Source organism: Python bivittatus, unplaced genomic scaffold (genome assembly GCF_059951505.1).
Source record: "Python bivittatus isolate LINGU-HERP-01145 unplaced genomic scaffold, Pbiv_v1 ctg000850_np1212, whole genome shotgun sequence".
Taxonomy (NCBI): domain Eukaryota; kingdom Metazoa; phylum Chordata; class Lepidosauria; order Squamata; family Pythonidae; genus Python; species Python bivittatus.
This window is the reverse complement of record NW_028277112.1, coordinates 28,771,817-28,786,612: the sequence shown is the minus strand read 5'-3', so window position 1 is coordinate 28,786,612 and position 14,796 is coordinate 28,771,817. Positions and strand designations below refer to the sequence as shown.

Here is a 14,796-nt window from a genome sequence, read left to right as displayed (position 1 = left end):
TATACAAAAGCTATGGGAGAAATAATCCATAAATTTGGGTGTGGCATGATCATTAGGCTGATGAAACCCAGTTGTACATCATCACCCTGGGCCTACTGGGAGAATGCCTGGTGGCTTTCAATGTCTGGATCTGGAAAAACAGGCTCAAACTCAACCCAAATAAGATTAATTAGCTATTAATTCAAAAGCCTTCTGACTCCAGGATTGTGCCATCTTTGATTCCTGATGGCACTGTGCCATCAGAGAGAGCAGGATCGAAATCTGGAGGAGCCTCCTGGACTCAAAGCTCTTGCTCAAACAGCAGACAGAATCCATGTCAGGAGGGCCTTTGCCAGCTTTGGCTGATATGCCAATTGCAACCTTACCGGGAACAAAATGCATTGAGTAGGGAATGACCTTTTGAAGAATTCACAACTGATACAGACAATAAATATTATTTATCACCACATTAAGCTCTTTATACTTGCCCTGCCATTTTAAGTATTATGTGATACTAGTTGTATTATTTTACTTGGTGTAGAATATTGTTTCATTCCAATACGCTTAAATGTTTTCTAAGTTCATGACAACCGTTTTACAATAAATTGGATGAAGGACAGCTTAAAACAGCATAAGTAAATAAATAATCCATGCCTATACTGCACCTCTGACCACACGCCAGCTTCCCACACTGTCATGCAGTCCTGGCCTTCACAGCGCTGTGTTGAAGTGGGCTTGGGACCAAGACAGTCTCTCTCTCGGGCTCTGATCAGGGTTCCATTTCTCAGTTGCTGAGTACAGGCTACCTGTCTATTCTGGGTCCCTTTCCCACATGTCCTTGAGCATGAAGTCCACTCAGTCATCATCCATCTAAAGAAAAGAGAAAAAGCCATGCATTGGTGTCTTGCTAGATTTTCAAGCCAAAACATTCTTCAAAATATTTTCTAGTCCTGCTTGATTTTAAAATGCATTTTAATTGATCTTGGTGATTCAATTTTCATAAATACTTGTTGAAGACCATTAATATAGCAGTCCTTTAACTCGTGAAATGACAGTCTTATGATTTCTTGGCACTGAATACTTTATACAGTACTATTTAGGTCAAACAGAAGCCAAAGTATAGTGATATTTCATAAGTTGTAGAAATGATTTATTTGCATTATTGTAAGATTGTACTTTATCTTGAGGGAAACTCCAATGAAATCTGTGAGATTTTCTGTCTATGACATGTAGTCTAAACAATACCAGAAACTATATGTGACATGAAAAGATGCATGTCTGCATTTAACCTGTACTTTAAAAATGAAGATAGTATCAGGAGCAAAAATGAAATTTAGCTTTTTCTTCTTCTTCTGAATTCCTTCCTTTGAAGCTGATATTTTTGTTATTAGGAAATGATCTATTAGTGCCAGTGGAGATTTCCATGGATGGAAATGCCAACTTCAATAGTGGGAGTTTTTCAGGAACACAGCTGGAAGTAGAGTTAAAATTTCCCACTTTTAATATGATGCAGCTCTCTCTATATTTAATAAAATGTGAAATCAAATATAAATTTAAGATCACATCCAATCAGTTCCTATTTTTTAAATAATATCTTATGTATACATGGAATAGGAGAAGAAACCAAATCCATGTTTGATGCTTTTACACAGTCCTCCTTTCAAACTAGCACTGTTTACATCAGTGGGAAGAAGCAAGTATGTTCCCCTATGGAAGAAGTGAAATTCTGGTATCAAGTAAGAATTGCGGGAAAAACAGGACAAGAAGACAATAATATATTTAACCCCCTCCCTTGCCTGTTCATGTGCTTAAAAATACTTTTATCTGCTATTTGATATGGGGAATACAGATTTCTGTTACCTTAACCTAGCACTATTCCTTTTGTTTTATGCACTATTATTTATAGCATTCTGTTTAATTTTTGTGATTCTTTGCTAACTTCTCCAAAATCTACAAAGCTCTCAAACATAAACATGCAAGCATTATCTCTGATAATGACTCCAATTTAGTACTATGTAAACCATCACTGATTACTATTAGTCTTTTATTAGTCTTACTATTACCTGAACCTGAACCCAAACCCTGTTTCAGATCATTTGAATTATCCAATTATATTTCTCATCATCTACATTATTTTTCTTTTGATAAAAGAACAATGTAGAAGTTGGAAGCTGAAACATATTGCTTTAAAAATCTTAATGTACAGTATCTATTTTGTTAATCATCACTGTTATAAATATATAATTTAACTGATTAACTGCATCCTTTTGGAAACCAGATCATTCTTGAAGTTCTAATGTATGTAACTAGATAGATAATATCAGTCAAAGGGGATAATACTTTTTGTTTCATAAAATTACAGAAAGAAGAGATTAATAGTCAAGAACTGCTAATTATAATTGGAAATTCAAATGTCACCAGTAGTCCCTTCCCATTTTTGCTTCCTATGTATCACTTCCCTACTTAATCTTTCAGACTGAAACATCCATCATCTACTCAGCGTTAAAGAGGATATCCCAGAACTATGAGTTATTTCCAAAGGGACAGCCTTTCATTCCATCTCAGCTGTCAATTGTCTGAATCTTTGTTATTAGTCTCACTCTCACCTTGTGTGGCATGGTTGCTCATTGCACTTTCGAATTTGTGGTTCAGGTTTTGTTAAATGTTTGCATTTCTTGTTGTCCACAAAGCTAATATGCTTATTCATAATTTTGGTGCAGGATACTGTTGTCTTTCTTTCACCTGACAAGACGGAAAACAAAATTTGCAGAGCTTTGATGAAAAGGGTTTTATCATTCAATAAAATTATTCAAAACTATCATTTTGCATATGAACTATTCAAAAATAAGATAGCCATTTAAAATTGGAATAAACTTTTCATTCTCTTATCTTCACTTAGGGATAAATATCAAATTCCATCCTGGAATTGCTGAAATAAATTAGCAAGGATTTCATATTTTTATATATAACTTTTAAGATAGTTTACAAAAGTTATGTTAAAAGTTTGCAAAAACAAAACAAACAAAAAAACCCAGAAGGGAAAAAAATCAGGTTTCCTAAACAATTAGGAACAATAGCAGGTTTTATATTGGTTTAAATTCTAAACCAAAATGACAGTGAATACTTTTGCTAAATATTTATCTATGCAACAATGTAAAATACCGTATGTATCGGCCTATAACACACACAGGCATATAACACACACCTTAATTTTAAGAAGGAAGTTTGAGTAAAAAAACCTTAAATTTAAAATGAATGACTTGGAAGCAAAATAAAGGGAGTTCTGAACTTTCTGTGTATTAATATTTATCCCACTTATAAGGTAAATACATAATATGAAAGAAAGAGCACCTCTTTGAATGAAGAAAACTGGCGCTCCCCATCGCTCGTGCGAGCGCCTGAGCTCCGCAGAGCAGGAGGTGAGGCGGGCGAGCAAGCAAGCAAAAACCGGAGCTCCCCATCTCGCGTGAGTGAAAACGTGTTCTCCAGCGCTTGCGTGAGCGAAAACTGCACTCCCCAGTGCTCACATGAGTGAAAACCGGTGCTGCCCAGTGCTTGTGCGAGCGAAAACCGGCGCTCCCAAGCTTGTGCGTGAGCGAAAACCGCTGTCCCCAGCGCTCATGCGAGATGGGGGGTGCCAGTTTTCACTCACGCAAGTGCTGGGGACTGCAGTTTTCGCTCGCGTGAGATGGACAGTGCAGATTTTCGCTTACTCACCCACCTCTCACCTCCGGAGCTGCCCCAGTTATAGCCCTGGCTCAAATGAAGGCTCCACTCTCCCAGCCCTGCCGCTTGAGCATCAGTGTATAACACACAGCTAGGATTTCAGCTCCAAATTTTAGGGAAAAAAGTGCATGTTATATGCCCATAAATACGATAGTTTACTGAAGAATATACTAGGGTTTGTGTTGTAGATGTTAGAAACATCTAGAATAATGGAAATTTAAAAATGTTTTGACAAATCTTCTCAAAATAGTAGTTTGCCAAAATGAATGATAGTAGTTACACTGTACTGAAAAAACAAAGTAATTATGGCAAGACAACTTCACAGCACTGTGATTATACCAAAATCAGAATGACTGTGCTCAACTGACATTACTTGAGAAAGGAAGTGGGTGTTCTTTACTCATTGTCCTGTCAGACAGAAACAGTTCATGTTCTATATGAATAAACATTTATGAACATACAGTTTAATCAGCCAATTGGAACGCCTACTCATTTTATTAGGTAGTGCCAGATATTCACCACGGCAAAATGAAACAAAACAAAACAAGTCTGACTTTCCCTATTTTAAAGGTATTAGTCTCCCATATTTGTATCTTACCCTTCTTATATAAATATTCTGAATAATTCTGATTTTTCATGATAACTGGACTTAGTAGCCCTAATGACAAAATTAATATGGTGGCAGAAGCATCACATCTTTAAGCATTAAACCAATAAATATGTACCTATATCCACAAATGTATAATCATTACCTCCTCCACATACAGCATTACAGTCTTCCCAACCTGAGTGGGTCCACATAAATAAAGGTTCAGATACTTTTGTGCTCTGATTCTCAGGAACCGGATCTAAAGGTATAGTATATTCATAGTGTAGCCCATAATTCTGATCTTGAAAAAGCAGGACCTGTAACACATATGTAATTAATATTTGAATGTCTAGGTATGACAAAAAAGTAGACATGTAAAGAAAAAGGAACATCAGTCTATAGATAAGAATAGATTAAGATGTTCCAAGAATGTGCAGCATAGAGTTAAAACAATCTCACATAGAACAGCTAAGAAATTCTGCTCTCCAGATCCTAACTTCCAGCAGACAAAATAAGACTGGTCTTAATCAACATAAGGTACTTCATTTAGAGGGAAGGAGGGAGGGAGGGACTTCTAACAGAAGAAAGTTGCTATTTTGAAATGAGAGAAGAATCAAACAGTGTAATGGTATGTGGGAATGACCTTGGGTGACGTGAGGAAGAGCCACAGCCAGGGCAACAGTTGGATAAGTGACAATATAGCCCGCAAAAGGAATGTGGGTGTGGTAAACGTCTCAGAAGGGAGCCTCCCCAGTTTCTTGGGCTGTAAAGGCTGGCTCTGGGAATTCTGGGAGTTGAAGTCCATACATCTTAAAGTTGCTAAGACTGAGAAACACTGCTCTATACCATCATCATAGCCAGACTTTATATCTGTTGTGTCTATCATCCTATTCCATGATTATTCCAGACATGTACAAATACAAAGCTCTGTGTGTGTGTTAATTTGCATTCACTTATAGAAGCTTATTTGTATAGATTGGTTCTTTCCACTAAGGTGAATGGAGAATTTGATGTTCTGCCCTTTCACATATAATACAGTACTCTGAGCACAACTAGAACTTTCCCATATATTCTGAGTAGTACTGAGAGCTAGCACTACTAGAGTTTGAGCACATTTGAGATTATGGAGAAATTGAAGTTCCACTGTATTAATAATTTTAAATATAAATTATCATTAGCATATTATTCAGATTATGTATACATCTCCTTTTCTCCTTCTAGATTTTTAGACTAATATATACATTCTTGAGATATTATCTAATTAAAGAGATAATTTTCATAGAGAAGATGCATATCAAAATCTAGTATCATGACTTCAAATTTTATCTCCAGTCCTGAAGGATGTAGGCCTTCTCATACTGATATGAGTTACTAATAGGATCATATTATGTTTGCAGATTCCCATTAGGAAATAGCTAGCCACTATTCTAATGGGAACCATAACATGTTGGACTAAATGGGCCTGTTGTCTGATCTGACATAACTTGTTTCGTGTTCTTATGTTATTCTATGTTGGTTACCATACTGGTTGCAAAACAATACATATATTTAGACATAAACATTTCACCTAATAGCATAGAATACATTTAAATAAATTATCTGTGCTACTATACCAATAAATGTAAAGGTGATGTAGTTGGACCTTTGGCAGAAATTTTTTCCCACAGACCTCTCCTAACATAATGGACAGTAGTACCAGCAATGTTGAATGCTCCAGAATGTTCTATCTTCCAATCACTATTAATAGACTGTTTGCTGGCATCTCGAAGTGCTGAGGATACATTGGAAAACAATACAAAAGAGAATGGTTCATGTTTTACATTTTCTAACTGAATATTATCATACTAGAGGAGCCATTGAATCAAAAATTTAAAACTATTTAAGATTAATAAACATAATAATAAAATTCCAGTAAGAAACCATTTTGGCTATTTTCTACTTCAGCTGAATTACAAAAGTTATGTGTGCTTTCAGAATTCTCTTAGTAGTCAACAAAGCTTTCCGTATATGAAAATCCAATAATAATTAGTGCCACTATAATATGAATACTACAAAAATACATACAACGTATTATTTGAAAATTATTTACTTTTTTTAAAAAATATGATAGAATATAAAATAATATATATGAAACTCTATTCTGTATATTCCATTATAGTGGAATAATGCTTTTGCTTGTTTCCTCTCCATAGCCCAATCAATCCACACATTTAATGTCAACTTATATACACAACGAAGAACAATTTTGTCATTACTGATTCATAGTATTTCACTGTTCTCCCTATAATGTGAATTTTGAATGATTCAGACTTGTTACTCAGATATATGGAATCAAATAGGCTTGAAGTCATGTAGAAAAGATGGCCCTAAAGCATACTTTCTCACTGAAGTTCCATACTTGGCATCAATTATGTGAAAGTGCTTCAATTACTCAACCCTTGCCCCCAAATTCTTCATAAATTATATGTTTGTGTGAGTCACTCCTGGCAATCAACAACTCCCATATTTGTACTGTTTTGTTTTGTTTCTATAGGAAACAATGGCAAGAGCACCATTAACTGGCAATAATACAATTAAAATATCCAAGAATCATTTTGGCCACCAAAGCACGGCAAAAGGAATACAACTAGTATTCTCTTAGGAAAATGTGAACTTTTCCACAACATGCTATACCATCATTCTCAGATCATTTACATCTCTAGTCAGTATCTTAATCTGACTTCTGCTTGTTTAAGCCTATCTACAATATAGAACAGAACAGAACAGAAGAGAAGAGAACAGAATAGAATATTTTATTGGCCAAGTATGATTAGACATACAAGGAATTTGACTTCGGTGCAAAGAGCTCTAAGTGTGTTTGCATACCATCAAGAAATAAATAATAATAAAATAATAATAATAATAATGTTATAATAAAACTATGGAATCAGAAGAGGAGAATTGGAGGAAGAATAATACTACAGCTACTGACTAACATATATTCATTTTTTTTTTTTAAAGGAGAAGCTATTATCTAGCACATTTAACAGAGCATTATCAGTCACGTCTTAGTAGTCATCTTATCATACAATGTCAAACAGTCTGTCATGCTGCATTAATTAGGTGTTCAGCAGAGCAATGGCACAAGGGAAAAAACTGTTCTAGTGTCTAGATGTTTTAACATACAGTGCTCTGTAGCGCCGTCCTGAGGGAAGAAGTTGAAACAATTTATGTCCAGGATGAGAAGGATCTGCAGATATCTTTTCCGCCCTCCTTTTGAGCCTCACAGTATACAGATCTTCTATAGAAGGCAGGCGGATTGCAATTATTCTTTCTGCAGACTTAAACTATCCATTGGAGTCTGTATCTGTCCTGTTTGGTTACAGAGTCTGGATCAGTTTGTTGTAAAGGATTTCTGGAATAATAGTGTTAAATGCCGAACTGAAGTCCACAAAAAGAACTTGTGCATAAGACTCCGGAGATTCAAGGTGTTGCAGAATATAGTGTAAGGCCATGTTAACAGCATCATCTACTGACCTATTTCCTCGATAAGCAAACTGCAATGGATCTAACAGGGGATCTGTGATGGTTCTCAGGTAAGCCAGCAGTAACCTCTCAAAGGTCTTCATAACTACAGTCAGTGCAACAGGTCATTCAGTTCACTGATGGAGGATTTCTTAGGAACTGGAATGATTGTAGAGCTTTTAAAGCAAGAAGGGACATAACACAGCTCCAGCGTTTATTAAAAATATGTGTAAAAACGGGGGCCAGTTGTTCCGCACAAGCTTTCAGACAGGAGGTGGTCACACCATCTGGGCCTGGAGCTTTTCCAATCTTTTGCTTTTGAAATAGACCTCACACTTCTTTTTCTAGGATCACCAGAGGTAAGGGACCTAGGGAATTGGGAATAGGTGTAGAGAAGTTTGATGCTAATGATGTATCTGAAATACAATTAGTAGCAGCAGGTAGCAGTTGTTTCTTCTCAAACCTGCAGTAAAACATATTGAGGTCATCTGCCAACTGACGACTCTCTTCAGTCAAGGGTTGTTGTAGCTGATGGTGTTCTTCAGGCTTTTCCACACAGTTGCAGGATCATTTGCCAAAAGCTGATTTTTCAGCTTTTCTGAATAATTTCTGTTTGCTGCCTTAATCTCTCTCGTAAGTACATTTCTGGCCCGATTATACGTAATCCTGTCCCCATTCCTATAGGTCTCCTCCTTGACATAATGCAACTGTTTGAGCTTTGCTGTGAACCATGGCTTTGTCAGGATTTTCTTTCTCATGGGAAAGGATTCATCCCGTTATCTTTACAACAATAACAAATAATATTTTGACTAGAGATCGTGTGAAAAACACCTGTTATTGTGTGTTGTGTATTGTGCTATTTACTGCCACCTATTGGCATGTGTATGCTAGTTACCCAGTGGGGGTGGCATAGAGCTATAATACAAGGGGAGGAAAATGTTCAGTCTCTCTGAGTAGTTGTTAGTTGTTTTAGTGTTAGCCACTATGTAGGTTTTATGGGCTAGGTAGTTGTAACAAAGTACCAAGTAGTGTACCTCTTCTCTAAGAGTTTGTAGCTAGAGATTTTGTTAAGCTTGTGTTGCTAATAAGTCTTGGATGCTACATTACATGAGAAGATGTGTTTTTCTTTATATTTTGTATGATATTTGCATTTTATGGAATTTTGCATTTTTATCAATAAACACCAGTATATATTTTCTGACTGGATTTCTTTGGGAAACAAGAAATGGACATTGCATTGTGTTTGCTGTCATGGCTAATATTTTCCTGGCGTTTTTGCTGCGCTCTGCACAAACAGGAGTGTTTGTGATTATCAAACCGACAGGCTTATTGTTATTATATATACGTATCTTTTTGGTGGGCACACATGCCCTCACAAAAACTAACGTATGATGTCACAGCATCAGTATACTCATCCAAATCTGCCGAGGCAGCTTCAAAAACATTCCAGACTGTGCACTCTAAGCAGGCCTGTAGGTTTAACTTAGCATTATCAGACCATATTGTCACTGGTTTAATCACAGGCTTCGCAGTTTTAAGTCTCTGCCTGTAGGTGGGAATAAGATGGATCACACAATGATCAGACAATCCAATTGCTGTACATGGTGTAGAACGGTAGGCTCCTTTTAATGTGGTGTAGCAATGATCCAATGTATTCTTGCCTCTAGTAGGACAACTGACACGTTGTATATATCTGGGCAACTCGTAAGTAAGATTAGTACTGTTAAAGTCTCCTAAAACAATAAGAGTCCAGATATTTCTGTTCTATGCCAACTATCTGGTCTGCTAAAGTCTATATTGTGCTATTTGAGGAAGCAGGAGGTATATAAACCTCCTCATTCATCCTGAGGAAGCAGGATGAATGAGGAGAATTCACGTGGAGCATAATATGGCTTGCAGTTAATAACTAAAGTCTCTAAATGCATGCTGCAAGATTTATGTAGGATTTTAACATATTTACACCAGTGAATATTAATGTAAAAACAAATTCCACCTCCCCTTTGTTTGCCCAATGACTCTGTAGCTCGATCTCCTCTGTAAAGATGAAAGCCCGAAAGTTGTAGACTTTTTTTTTATATATACACAATACTGCCTTCCTAATTTATGGCTGTTATCTCAAGTGGCACAATCTACAGCAACTACAAAGTCATGTGAAGACAAGATAAAGCTTACTGCCCCAGAGGTGACAAAGGAACTATCTTTACCCAAACTATGTGATGGAAGCAAAAGCATAGCAAAAGAGAACTTCTACATAAGCTTGCCCCTACTTTCTGCTGTCCAGATGTGTTGCAACTGCCATTCCCAGACAAGATAATTCCAGTCCCAACATATTTTATCATGTTGAGAAAAAGCACTTACAGGTATAAAAAGTATATCAGAACTAGTAACATTAGGTGGAGGCCATGGATCAAGAGACCCAGTTGGTGTGCCAGTTGCAGCTTTCTTTAAAGCAACATATCCTTGCACAGTTAATAATGGATTGAGTCATGCTTTGACTGCTGCAATGCATTTTATTTGGGCTGTCCTTAAAGACTAATTGGAAACTGCAGTTGGTTCCAAATGTAGCAGTCCAATTGTTGATGGGTGACAGCTTGTTTTACACTGTGGGCAACAGTTATACTGTGGGCAACCAATAGTTTTCTGTGTAAAATTCAAAATGCTGGTTATAACTTATAAAGCCCTTTATGGCATGGGTCTTTTCTAGCTGGAATCTGCCTGTCCTGTGCATGTAGGCCGACCAGATATGCCGACATTCTCATCAACAAGGAATGCGGAGGGAGGGGGGAACAGTTTGGAAGCAGGCCTTCTCAGTGGCTACCCCTGTTATATAATATCTTGTATATCCCAGATTAAGATGCCCCTACCCCATTACTATTTATGATATAATAAAGTATGTTGTATACAATTTATAGATTCCTACACTTGGAAGTGCTCTTACATTCAGTGTTAGATTCTTCTACTGAATTTTAATGGTGATTTCTACATTATGTCTTAATAATTATGACATTTTGTATTGCATGATTTATGTATGGAATCTTGGATTGAGTGTCATATAAAACTTTGTAAATAAATAATAAATAAGTTAAAGTCCCTTATCCTTTTCTAATTAAAAATTATCTACCAAGCCCATGCTTCTCATTTACACAACTCATTTAAAAGCAGAACTTAATAATATTTGTAGCCAAGCGAATACTTGGATTTTTACATTGGCCTTTTTTTTTATAGAGTTCCCTAACTAAGAAGAATTCAAGTCAGGAATGTGAATGATCTTAGATAAAAAATGTTTCCTGGATAAGTCTTAGTGAAACATTTACATGGAACAAGTCTGTGGAAGTCCAATTAATATGCAGAACAGTTCAGCTATCTGATATTGCATGGATGTAAGATTTCTTTATCACTGTTATGAATCTAAAGGGGAAATCCATGTAGGTATCTTTTGGTAGGAAGGAGCCAGATGGTGGTGCATCTCCCACAGCTAAACTGAAGCCAAAATAAAACTGGAAGATGCCATCAGCCTTCTAGGCAAAGTAATTAGTTAGATATGGGTGGGAAAAGGAAAAGAGTAGCTAAATAAGAGGGACTGCCAGGCATGTGTGGCAAGTGATTTAGGGTATAAAAGTACAGGGGAAATAGCTGAAGGGAAATGTGTTTGGAAAACTTCCAGACATATAATGAGAAGAAATAATTTGGCTACTGCTGACACCTCTCTATGCTGGTGATTTAGCAGGAAGTTATGGCAATACTGTGTGAGTACTGCAGATTCCATCCTCACTCTAGAATGGGCTTATAAGTTTTAATTATCTATGTACTCCTCTTCTTTACCTGGCATATTCTCCATATCCCTTTCGCCTCTTATAATTCTAACTGGGGCAACACTTCCATTCCTGTCATTGTCATTCTCATATTTCCATTCAGAAAACAAGCCAATGCAATCTTTGCATAATGAGATACAGATGTGGATTGATCTGATCTTTCAGGTCTTCCTTTATGACCTGTACAGATGCATACAAAGAATTTCATTTCAAGAAAATGTGCAATATGTCTGAAACTTTCCTAGGCCCTTCAGCTTGTAAAGGCATCATTAAATATGTTCTGGAAAAGGATGAGTTTAAAAAAATACACTGCATTTATGAAGTCAGAAAGAGAATTCTACATTTAAAATAAGAATCTTGTTCTTCCCTGCTGAAATGTTTTGCATATATGATCAAAACATAATGAAACATTCTGTGGAAAGTACAGAAAAAAAATTGATCTTGTCTGTTGTTCTGGGACACACTCACCCAGTGATTTCTACCTGGTACACTGTATACCTTGTTGTGAATTTTGGTTCATTCAAGATAAGTGCACGTGCATGTATGTAAAATATCTACAATTTGTATGAAGAAGCCCCTTCGGTAGCATGGGAACTTCTTCCTTGTGATGTAGTTCCCCAACACTGATTATATTCTAGGCCAAAGGTTTCAAGGCAGACGTAGCATATGTTATGACTATAACCAACACTGACATGAAGATTGTAAGATTTCACTGTCTCACTGTTAGAATTATATATATGTACTTTGTGAGCCGCCCAGAGTTCCCCATTGGGAGGAGATGGGCGGACAATAAATCGAATGTATAAATAAAAATAAAATAAGTTTTGGAAGTGGTTTGCCATTGCCTGCTTCCTAGGGCTAAATGGGTATGACTGGCCCAAGGTCGCCCAGCTTGCTTCATGCCTAAGGCAGGACTAGAATTCACTGTCTCCTGCTTTCCAGCCCAGTGCCTTAACCACTACACCAAACTGGCTCATATTAAGGATAGAGCTATCTAATTAGGGTTTTGGATATATTCATTCATTGTTTTTCAAAGTGGACGTTGCACATGCCTTCCTTTGATAATATTGCTAACTACCTAGCAGGATTATAAGATTATAGTTTTTAGACCTGCAAGTTAATTCTATGCATTTATATTAGGAGGTAATTCCCATCAACTTCAACTGGACTCAGCTCTTATAGCCTTCCACAAATTGCAACATTAGGACTACTACGTAATATAACTGTTCTGTATCACCTTTCAGTTTTCTGTCTACTGCTTTGGCAAACTTAGATTCTTTTAAATATTTCCACAAGGCAAAAGCAGTATCAGTTGAGCCTGACAAACACTAGAAGTCATAATTCTGGATATTTTCCAAAATGAGCTTTCAGTTGCTGTCAATTTTATCTTTTTTTGTGAGTGCTTAGAACTAAACTGGAAACTTAGACTCTGCCAGTTTTTCTCTTTCAGTATTTAGTTGATCCTATGGTAAATTATAAGAGACAGCAAGTCCCACAGAGACTTCTTTGTTCCTGTGTTTTACAAAAACTATTTATAGATCTTTAGTCATGAAAAGCTTTGTGAATTTCATAACTTTTGAATCAATCATTCTAAAATAATGAAACTAACTGCTAACAGTTGGCAAAACCCCAAATCAGCTAATTCTTAAAAATTCACTGAAATTAATTGTTGACCAATATTCTCTCTGCTTTTACTTTTTAGGAACTGCATTCAAAATAGGTTACAGTTAGAACAGCCACAAGAAAATTCCAATGAAATGACTATAAAAACCGTATCATATTATAGCATAAATAGATTAAAAACAGAGATCTGATAGTGTGGCAACATGTTAGTCATAAATCACTTGTCTGGGGATAAAGTTGTTGACATTTCAATGAAGAAGGCTAATCTCCCCAATCTTTTGAACTGTACTTGGTAATTGAGAGCTAAACTGCACACAAGATTAAACATGCTGCCAGTTCTGGCTCCTGCTGCCTTACCTGATTTTGAAGAGAAGGAAAAAGAAGGGAAGACAAGAGGGCGATGGCATGAAATATCACCCAAAACAGACACTACAGGTAGTCCTCGTTTAGCAACCACAAGTGAGACCGGCAACTCAGTTGTTAAGTGAAATGGTCACTAAGTGAAACCCTGCCTGTGCTTATGATCTTATTTCAGTTTTTCTTTGCTTTACAGACCTGCAAAGGTCATAAATGAGGATTGGTCATAAAGTTACTTTTTCATCATCATTGTAACTGTGAATGGTTGCTAAACGAGGCAGTCACTAAGCAAGAACTACCTGTATTCATTTTTCATCCTTCAGCACTAGGTAGGGCAGCAGGAGCTGCTGCTAATTCAGTTGTATTCTCTGCAGGCAAAGGATGGGGAGACTTCTCCCACCCCTACTGACAGCTCATTAATGGAGGTTGCTTAACCTCATGACTATTTTTTAAAAAGTAGAAATAGCAATTGGTGGTGGACTTAATCAATAGTGCAACAGGAAGGGAGGGAGAAAAGAATCATACTAATACCTGGGGTTTGGGAATTTCCAGAGGAATTTTTCTTGAAACATGTTTTTTGACATATGTTTTATGCATCAAAATTATTTAACAATAGTTCCTTTCTGCCTCATCACTCTGGTCAGCTAATAACAATCTAAGAGATATAGATTCGTATCAGCTGTAAAACTAATATGCTAATGCTACTTATGAGACACAGTGCTGGCTGTGAAAGTTATACCCTTGTTTAACCTATTTTTAAGAATATCATGGGACAAACTAATATCAGATCTAATATTTATCCTCCCAAAATTTAGAAGTCTAACTTGAAAAGTTACAGAATGGCAGCAATTTAAATATAACTTGAAAAATAAAACAATCACTCTTTTAGATTGCTTACTATATTGTTTTTTAAAACTCCTCAAATATTGCTTTGTTCGCTATATCAAGAAGTGTTCTTAGGCAGAATAAATGGAAATGTAAAGATGCAACTTCTCAATTAATGCACTATTAATACACATATGCATTATTTATTAATCAGAACAAATGAAAGGTAAACTACAGCAGGAATACACAATCTACCAGTTTCATGCAACTTTTGAGCTCCTTTTGTTCAACCCCCTGAATCAGTGGCACTCATTGAATATTGATGACTTAATTTCCTTCACAATTTGAGCAGAAAAATAGTGTATGCTAGGCTTTCAAATA

The 14,796-nt window shown here is 36.4% G+C and overlaps 1 protein-coding gene across 3 annotated transcripts in view; it reads right to left on the bottom strand.

Moving 5' to 3' along the window:
* Nucleotides 1-14,796, bottom strand: part of ADAMTS19 (ADAM metallopeptidase with thrombospondin type 1 motif 19) — a 109,988-nt gene that overhangs the window by 9,617 nt on the left and 85,575 nt on the right. For all 3 annotated transcript variants that reach the window (XR_003086542.2, XM_007422289.3, XM_088129837.1), the window contains exons 17-20: nt 5,908-6,065; nt 4,458-4,611; nt 2,586-2,721; nt 645-849 (exon numbers count right to left, since the gene is read on the bottom strand). Coding sequence is in view for 2 of the 3 variants with exons in the window: in XM_007422289.3 (XP_007422351.1) it covers nt 645-849; nt 2,586-2,721; nt 4,458-4,611; nt 5,908-6,065 (653 nt within the window). In the remaining variant the exon portion in view is untranslated. The remainder of the gene's footprint in view (nt 1-644; nt 850-2,585; nt 2,722-4,457; nt 4,612-5,907; nt 6,066-14,796) is intronic.